Raw genomic sequence first — 9,726 nt, 5'->3', positions numbered from 1 at the left:
GTCATTTCCCTCATCTGCACTCACTGAAGGATTCAGTACAGAAGTGGATTAAGCTCTTGGGGGGCTTTAAGCAAACTCTCCTCTCAGATTCCTGCACTACATTTCACCTTTCATATTCCTGCACTATATTTCATTCTGAGCCCTGAGTGGCACCCAGCAAGGCTGCTCTGCTGCCCACTCACAAATACTGCTCAAAACTCCTTGGGCCAGAGCTCCTGTGTGGCAGAACGTGTGGCCAGGCATTTCACAACTGCTGTCATCTATGGATTTCTGCTCACACAAACAGAAAGGGAAAGCCCAGCTAGCTGAGTTTGGCTCTGCAAGGAGCAGCAGTGCACACCCACTGCTCGGCTACCCTTCCTAAGGGTGAGAGCTGAATTACAGGTGTTTGGGCTGTTCTGTGGCACAGGGCTATTTCCTTGGGACCCACCAGCCAAGGATGTTTCAATGCTTGTGGGGCTTGTCCACCACCTTGATGGCTTCCTGCTTGGAGAAGCTCCCTTCCCTCATATTTTACACCATGCCTGCAGCCAAGCCCAAGGGAGTAGCGCTTCTCCCCAAGAAGCTGCTGGCAAAATTCAGATGCTTTGAGAGCCTTTTTAGCGTTCATCACGATTTAGGCTCACATTTTAAGCACATGAAAGCTTAAAGCAGGCTACTGCACAGCCCCTGGCTTTCCCTACACGTCAGGAGCATTCGGTCTCAGGCTCAGAATGATGTGGTGTAGCACTGCCAAACCCTGAGGTGCCTGCAGCCCTGACAACAGCCTTTTCTGCTTGGCGGAAACCAACATCAAATCTCTTCCGGAAAAAAAACCAAAAAACCTAACCCACAAATCTTTATTTCTTTTTTCCCCAGTGAAGGAGGGCGAAACTCTGGGAAATCGCCCTCCGGGAAACCTGGGATAACGCTCCTCTCCGTGTTACAGCAGGGGCTTAAAATGGCGCGGACGGGCAGCGAACCGCTCCCTTACTCCGCTGTGCCGCACCCGCCGCTCTCGGGGCGCCGCGGGGCTGTTGCCCGGAGGGAAGTCAGTCGGTGAGCGAGGGTGTGAGGGGAGGCCGGAGGGGTGAGGGGAGGCAGGGCGAGCTGACGGAGCACACCCGACTGGGCAGCGCCAGCGCCCCGAGAAGGAGAAGATGGCGGCGGCAGCATTGACCAATCAGCGCGCGGCGCCGGCTCGCGCCCGCCCGTTACCCAGTCCCGGCGCTCCGCGTGCCCCGGACGGTTCCATTCGCCGCCATCGCCCCCTCCCGGCGCCCGGGTTGGTGGCGCCCGGTCGGTATAAAGGGGAGCGCGGCGCACGTGTGCTCCTCAGTGCCGGCGGGAGAGGGAGGCGGGGTGGGCGCTGTGCTGTTGGTGTCGGTGTGGAGAGGGAGCGGTGGGGGTCGGGCGTGCCGCACAGTCACCGCACAGCCCCTCGGTGCTCGTGTCCCCGTCCCCTGTGAGGGTCGCCGGTGCCCCCCTGCCCGGCCCCGCTCTGCTTCTGCTCCCCCGCGGGATGCGGGCTCGGCCCGCCCCGCTAGCCCTCACCCCCGCGCCGGCCGCAGCATGAGCGCGGCGAGCGACACGTATTTCCTCATAAAAGACATAAAACCCGGACTGAAAAACTTAAATGTCATCTTTATTGTGCTGGAGATCGGTAAGTGGCGCCCGGCACGCCCCACCCCCGGGCCGCCCACGCGTGTCACGGCGGGCGGGGGGGCCGGCGGCGCCGTGCCCCCCCTGAGCCGCGCTTCTCCCCGCAGGGCGAGTCACCAAGACGAAGGACGGGCACGAGGTGAGGTCCTGCAAGGTGGCCGACAAGACGGGCAGCATCACCATCTGCGTGTGGGACGAGATCGGCGGCCTCATCCAGCCGGGGGACATCATCCGCCTGACCAAAGGGTGCGTACGGGGCCGGGCCGCGCTGCCCTTTGTCACCCGCGGGGCCCCTCCAGGGCCACGGGGGACACGGCCGCCGCCTCCGACCCGCTCCCTGTAAGCGAGCCAGCGCCCTAAGGTCACTTGCCAAATTAAACCCACCTTTTCCAGGCCGGAACATGCCTAGTGTGAGCGTACAGGCTAGGAGGAGCTTGGGTTTGTAATCAGGAGGTGGTGGAGGAGAGATTTGTGTTGGCTTTAAAAAGCTTCCTGGGAAAATTTCTGGGGCAGGGGGGAATGCAACAGTCAGTCCTGGCCTGGAAATCAAGCAGGGGAAGTCCAAAGCATGTTCTTATTTTCACAGCTAATTCTTTACTCCGGCAGTCAGCTCCTTAATGAAAGGTGAGGATGATTACATATCATGCAGAAAAGTTGCTTTTCTTTGGAATGATGTAACAAAAGTGACAGGCAGAAAAGAACCTTTTCAGTTTCACTATAAAAATTCATTCTAGGGCAACATTGTAGAACGTGTTAATTTGTTTAGGTGTAAATAGTTCCTTAGAGGTCATGTAATTAAAAAAAGAAACAAACCCAGCCCCCAAACTTATTGTGAGAACGTTAGAGTCAATCTGAAAATCCTTTTCCGTGTCACTTAAATTGTCACTAGCAAAGTCATAGTAAGTTTCATTTCAGTTCTCCATGCCAGTTAGGTTGCACTTTCAGAAATCCATTACACTGATCCTTTGGCCTACGGCACTGCAGGATCTGCAGTGTGTGTAAGGTCCTGTTAATTTGTTTTTATGAAAAAGTAGGTGAAAGGCAACTCAGGCTGCTAACTGAGCTGCTCTTGAGTTGTTCATTTGAGTGTAATTCTCAGTTCTGGACTGAAATTGCATGACCCTTGCCACCAAAACTAGAGCCGCTTCCTCCTATGCAAATGTCCTTTTACACGAAATGGGTTGGCTCCTCAGCGGAGGTGGTTCTGGGGAAGGCTGCTTGCGTGGAGAGCACGTGGAGCTCAGGGATGGGTGGAACTAAACCAGAGCTCTGGGCCAGCACAAAGCCCCGTGTGTAGATGACATTGAAACAAATTAAGAGCGATACTGTTCAGCTGCATTACTGTACTCCCTTCTGTGACTGGCTTACTGTAACTGCTCTGGCGTTTCTGTGCAACGAGTCATGGCATCCTTTAATCTAAAAAACTGAGCTTGGCTTGTATGTATTAAATTTATGAGCTGGCATCACTGGTGGGTGGCAGAGTCATGCCTTCATTTACATGAATTGCATGCTCCCTTAGGACTGCGGAGGGAGCGAAATGGCAAAGCTAAATCCATTCTGGTTTGGCTCTCATCTTCAGAAAACCGGCCTCATGCTGGCATACAGGGCTCTCTAAGCACAATTTTATATTTAAATAGAATTGAGTGTGTGATGCTGCCATTGCAGGGCAGGTAAATTTCAGCTCAGTAGGCTAATCTGGCCTCATAGTGCAGGATGCCCTCTGATACAAGCAGAAAAGCTTACACAGGCACCACGAGTAAACATGCCTTTTTTTTTTTGCCCCTTGCTGAATTTCAAGCTGCAGATGCATTCTTCTGCAAAAGCAGACACTGTTGCTTACTTTTGTAAGTTGGTGAACCCACTTACAGGAAGCCTGTTGCACTTAATATTTCTGAGTTTGAAATTAGTGCTGGAGTTTAGTGCTTTATGGCCAGCTCTTTTTGAGATAAAAACCACTGCTTGCATACGTGGAATAACTTTGTGCTGGAGGTTGTTAGTCACATGGTTTGCTGGGTCTTTTCCCAGTAAATGTATGTTTGACTTACATTTATTGTTTGGTAGCTCTTTCCTTTTGTTTTCTGCCACAAGACCGCCTGACTAGCTGGTTATTAAAGGTTAAGCAGTGAGGGAATCTTTAAAGTGAATCTATGAAGGGAAGAACACTAATCCTTGTTCTGGATGGAAAGCTCCCAAGATAGTATCTGCAGTTAGAGTGCCTGTGCTTTCCTGCTGAAGTACAGAGAAGGTTATCACTGCACTGGCAGTGCTGTCCTCTCCTGCCAGCCTGACTCCTCCCTGGTGCCTCTTCAGGGCCCTGCGTGTGGCCGGATGTCTCCCAGTCTCAGCAGATAAGGCAAAGGGCAAGAGGAAGGTTTGTTATCTCTGTTCCAGAGATACACCCGGAGCATAGGAAGTGGTGACTTGTCCAGAGTGGTGACTCCTGTGAGTGCAGTTGCTGAGGCTCCCTGTTCCTGTGCTAGAAGACACACACATTCTTTTTAACTCCCTTGCACTGTGCCTGTGTTTTGGGTCTGTGTTTTCCTCATTCTCTACACATACGTGATGCCCCTCACTGGAGGGAACAATTACACAGAAGGTTTTATGTGGCTCAGATTTCAGTGCTTGAAGTCAAGTGCCACCATAAAGAATAGAGTGCACTCACCCTGTCTTTGTGAGGGAACATTCCTGCAATCAAAAACTGATTTCAGTGTGTTTCTATACATCACTTGGAGTCTGATGGCCAAACTTGTGCCTTTAATAAACCCAGTCTGGTAAGGACCTGTATTAAGAATGGAAGCACTTTTGATCATACACATTCAGTAGCAGTAGCTGTTCTCCAAAGCAAAGGTGATTCTTCCTGGCTCCTGCTGAAAGCAGAGCTGAGAGTTGTCACCATATATAACACAGATATTGCTTTTGGCAAAATGCCTTTTCTCTGCAGGACAAGTCATAAGGGTTGCTCCAGTAAACAAAAGAGCATCCAATCTCAAAATAATTGGCTGCTTTCCTGGAATTGTCAAAGGAGTCTGCTCAGCTTCCGGTACCTTTTGCTAGAAGTAGTATGTGGGGATCTATAAACAATTGGTGTTGGTGACTTTGAGGTCCCTGGGAATTTTTTTGGTCCATGCTGGTGTAAATACCTGTTAACTTCCTGGAAGATGGCATCCTTCCACTTCCTCTGTCAGCTCATTCACTAAGAAACTGCTTCACTTCTCCTTTCTCTGGCCAGGTACGCATCTCTGTGGAAAGGATGCCTGACACTTTACACAGGACGAGGAGGGGAGCTGCATAAAATTGGGGAGTAAGTATTATGCGTTCATACCTCTCAGCAGAGTGCCATGGTAAGTATGAGACCCGGTAGCTCTTAGGAAATGGAATTCAGGGCAGCAGCAAAAGTGTGTTCTCAGTTGGTTGTGGATGTAATGAGCCTCTGACCCTGTCTGGACTGTAGGTACTTTGAGGACAATCAGCCTCCATCATTGGCACAGGTCTAGGAGGAGGACATGTATAAATGACAATCTGCTTTGCTTACCTAGGCCTTATCTTGACTAACCACTTCATTTTGGTGGAAGCCTTTTCTGTGTGTGTCATCCTTGAGGGCCAGGCAATGCAGAGAAGGAAGAGCAAGGTCACTGCAGTGAATCATATCCAAGCAGAAACAAGCCTCATTAAACCTGCTTTAAACTGCCCACAGACTGGGGCAACAGCTCCTAAGAACAAACATGAGTAACATACTTGAGCAATAGAAAAAACAGCAACCTTTTCTAACCAGAAGAGTACTTCCACTGTTGCACTAAGTGCTGTGGGAAACCTTGCAGTCATCATGAAAGTGGGGTTTTGGGATTGCTACATATCCTCCTGTATGGTTCAGAAATGCCCAGTATTCAGCTGGATTTACACAAAAAAAAAAATCTACAGATTGTCTTGTACAAAATCCATTGCCTCAGAAGTGTTACCCAGCTGACTTACTCTCCAGCTGGCTGGAGTGATGAGAGTCCTTATCTGAGTTGTACCTCCCAGCAGCAGGTGGGAGCTCCACTTGTGTTTAACCATTCCAAGCAGTGTAATGATCCAGATCTTTCTTCCTCTCTGCCATAATTTCCATGTTGTGATTTGATGGGCCTGTTCTGCCATAGTCCCCTTGAGTGGAAAAGGATGAAAGCCTCCTTTTCATTCCAGTTTCATTGCCTGTTTTGGGCTCCTCTGTGCTATTACTGTTAATGGGGCACTGCGCAGTATGGGAGTGTGTGGGAGTGAGTTTTCTGTAGAGGTGTAATGCAGTCCCTGTCTGGGAGCAGGCTGGGTGACTCAGTGCCTCTGGTGACCCTGTGAGTGGGTGCTGGACAACATTATGCAGCTGGAAGAGAGACAAAGGGAGCCCTTTCATCACCTTTTGTTTTATTTAGGCCAGTTTACCTCCTCGATTAAATGAATGCTTGCCTCTGCTTGATTGAAATGCCTTCACCAGGAAGATGTGGCAGCCTCGCCACAAGCCTTTAAAGGGATCAAAGAGCCTTTTAATACCTACAGATACTTTCTGAACAGTGGGGTCTGGATTAATTACTTCTAGGTGATGGGATGTCAAGAATATGGGCTCTGTGAATCGTGGAGTTGAGAACTCTGTTAAAAAATTTGCTTTAGAGCTTCCTAATAATCCTAATTTTTTCCCAGGTTCTGCATGGTCTACTCAGAAGTGCCAAACTACAGCGAACCCAACTCGGAACACGTCGGGCAGAACAAACTGGTATGTTAAACTTGTCTGAGGCTTCTGGCCTAAAGTGTTCTTTGTTCTCAGTATTTCACACTAGGTTGTGATCAGATGTGACTGTTCTTGAAAAAGGGACTCAGTGATATATAGCTAGAAATGAGCCATTAATTGAAGTAGCAGATAAATTCCATGTGGAGCCACTGTAAGAACACAGAAGGGAAAAAGTCAGCCCCTTTCTGTAAAAATGTGAATTTTCTTTCTCTGATCCATGTCTTTTTTTTTTTTTTTTTTTTTTTTTACCTTTCTCTAAAGGCACAGGGTGAACAGAATAATATTTCTGCATCAAGTGGTATGGGTACTTGTACTTTTGGGCCACTGGGTAAGTTTTTTTCAGTTTGTAGAAGTGAAAAAATGAGAAGCACTTAATGGGAATAGAAATTTCAAGGGTTCTCCATTCTTGGGAATAAAAAGTGTACTAGGCTCTAAAAAGTCATTCAGACTGGGGCCAGAACGTCAGGCACGTAAGCATGGACATTGCCTGAAACTGTTTTCAGGATTTCTTCTGTAGGAGGGGAGGAGATTAGAATATAAGGGGTCTTGACTAATCTTAAATTGTTGTGATACTTTTGAAAAGTATTTGCAGTACTTGAAATTCTGCTTTTTTAAACTTCCTGAGACATTGGCTTTAAAAATTACTTCAGTCTTGCTAGACACCATGGCTTTCCTGCTTGGTTAGCTCACAAAAACAGATGTGGTGGTAATCTAAATCCCAGTATTTGACTTACCCGGGTCATTTTGTGCTGTATTTAAACATAGAATCTTAAATATGAAAATGCCTCAAGGTTTTGAGCAGGTGGAAACTGAGAGGCAGCCTTAGTTCTGGCCTGCCTACACAATGCCCATACTCAGTGCTGGTATTATACAGCTGTTATCATGACCCTTCTTGCTTTAGTTGAGAAAGGGATGGAGGGAAGGTAGTTTGGGAGGGGAAAGGTAAGCTGTGACTTGGGGTCTTGCAGTGCCAGAGAGGCTTTTCCTTCTGGTCTTCAGGTTTTGGTGTTTACTGCAAACTCCATGTATTCCCTGGTGGTAAACTTATGTAAGGAATCGCTGATTTCAACCCATGGAACTCGTGATAATGTTTTTTCTGTCTTTTTAGGAAATGGTTTACAAACTGGACCTGAAGCAAGTGGATTTCCATTCACGTATAACCACGGCCACATTTATGCAGGTAGTGGGAGAGGCAATGGCCGAGGACCTGTAAATCCAGCACCAGCTAATAGTGTTCAGCCTCTTCCCCCTGCTGTCAGTAACGGGAGGGACCCACGCAGGGCCTTTAAAAGATGACTATGCCAAATGTGGTTGTACAGCTTGCTTAAACTCTACACTCTACTTGAACACTTACTGCACTTTTATTTATAGTTAACTGTGAACCAGTTTGTCCTTTGGTTTGTTTTGGTTTTTTTTACCTTTTGGTGTATGGAGCAAACTTGATGTGATCTATTTCTTGTTTTGTGTCAGGGAAGCACAGCGAGTCTTCCCCGTACATAAAGGGGGTAGGGGGAGAAGGTGGACATGAGGGAGTAAGGGTCACAGGTGGAAATGTCTCAATTAAAACTCAGTGCCCTTTGCTGAACAGAAGAAAATTTCAGTTACATACATGTATTTCTGTTGGTCAGCCATGTAGCCTTAATAGGTCTACTCTGTCCTGTGCAAGCATGTGTTGACTTCTCTTAGGGATTATGGGAGCTCTTTGTATGGGAAGAGAAATGAAGGGAAGAGCAAAAGCACTCTGAGCTGGGTGTCCTGGGAATGAATATGGCTTGTGAAGCAATAAGTGTAAGAAAATAGTGGTGCCAGACCTGGTGGTGTATCTGGAATTGGAGAATGGATAGCTCAGATCAAAGCTGAAGATGAGTGTCGTGAAGCTTGGTTCTGATTCCAGAAAGGTGTACACTACTTGAAAAATTCTCTAAACACCATTATCACTGTCAAGGAAAGTGACACTGATTTTTGCTTTGGATAGAAGCTTGGATATTCGTTCTTGCTTTGCATGAGATAGCAGAATAGGAGGATCTAAATTCAGACAGTGTTGGGGAATATGCTTTTTGTAGCCTTTGCTTGTGTGAAAGCCCAAGGTTACTTTGCAGGAGCCTGAATTTCCAGGAGTGGACTGTTCTCAAATGCTGCATTACCCATCTCTTCAATGAGTCTGCCTACTCCTCCTTCCTTCATTCACTTTTCCAAATAAATTATGTATTAGATGGAGCTGTATATGTGGATTGCAGAGGTACTGGCCAAGCACACAGCTGCACTTGTGATGCTGATAAGCTTTCCTTCCTCTGTTTTATATGAAACATGAATTATCCCTTGAAGAGCCCTCTCCATATCCTGGGAAGCAAATAGCTGGTTTTATTTCTGAGATCACAAATGCCTTGACTCTAGATGAGAGTCCAGTGCCATATTTCAGATCAGGTTCAAAAGCAACTCGGAAACTGAGGTGTCATACTGGATTCATCTGTTTAACTCTTCTTAACTGACCTCTGAAATAAAAAAAAAATTGCACTAACCACATCAAAAACAAATCTAACTTTCTTTCTGTCAAGCCATAAAGACTTCATGACAAAAGGCTGTTTCTGAATTGTGAGTTGTCTCTGTGGTCATTCATGTTCTTTGAATCTGCCGATGTGTTACTAATGTTTACAAGTTGTTTACATTTGATACTTCTTGCTTTTGGTACTCTATCATGATCTGTTGAAAATTGCTTCTAATTGGTGCAAGTTCCCTGCTTGGTGTGAAATGAACTGAAGTTTGTTTGAAATGCAAGCATCAGCAACAACAAAGTGCTGAAGGGAGGTTGAGAGAGACCTGTGTGCCCAGACACCTGAGGGCTGTATGCCTCTACTCTGGTAAAGTGCTTTCCTGGTACTTCCAGGTGGAGCTAGTCAAACTTGTTTTGGACACAAGAGGGTGGCATGCCTCAGGAGGTCCCCTCTGCATGCTGCTGTGGAAGAACACTGGTCACTGGTGAAGCAGAAAGCAGGCATTTCTGGGGAAATGGTGTAAGGAGGTGACATGTAACTCAGGGACTTTCAATTGCTGACTTGTTTAAATAAATGTGATGAATAGTCGAGATGCATGGACAACCTTCTTCTGCAGTGTTGCTCTAAGACATTTGATACGCTTGTGAGAAGGAAGCCCAGAGGACTTCTAAACCCAGGAAGTATCTGACGTGTTCCAGAGGTACATAAGATGTAAGTATGGTGTGAGAGCCATGCTGCCCAGTCCGTAGTAGCTGTAAAGCTGGCAAAGTGAACAGTGCAGGTGATGGCATGGTGGGGTCTTGGTGTTCGTTGGAGTATCTCCAGTGTGGATCT

The 9,726-nt window shown here is 47.3% G+C and overlaps 1 protein-coding gene across 1 annotated transcript; it reads left to right on the top strand.

Annotated features, from left to right (window-relative positions):
• The first annotated feature begins 1,301 nt into the window (after nt 1–1,301).
• NABP1 (nucleic acid binding protein 1) lies at nt 1,302–9,479 on the top strand. The gene is made up of 6 exons (XM_038143272.1): nt 1,302–1,642; nt 1,749–1,887; nt 4,871–4,942; nt 6,313–6,385; nt 6,662–6,728; nt 7,509–9,479. The coding sequence occupies exons 1-6, from the start codon at nt 1,552–1,554 to the stop codon at nt 7,694–7,696; spliced, it is 630 nt and encodes a 209-aa protein (XP_037999200.1). The 5' UTR covers nt 1,302–1,551; the 3' UTR covers nt 7,697–9,479.
• Nucleotides 9,480–9,726: the final 247 nt, after the last annotated feature.

The sequence above is a fragment of the Motacilla alba genome, chromosome 7 (genome assembly GCF_015832195.1).
Source record: "Motacilla alba alba isolate MOTALB_02 chromosome 7, Motacilla_alba_V1.0_pri, whole genome shotgun sequence".
NCBI classification, from domain to species: Eukaryota; Metazoa; Chordata; class Aves; order Passeriformes; family Motacillidae; genus Motacilla; species Motacilla alba.
The sequence above is the reverse complement of the archived record's forward strand: the minus strand, read 5'-3'. Positions and strand labels throughout refer to the sequence as shown.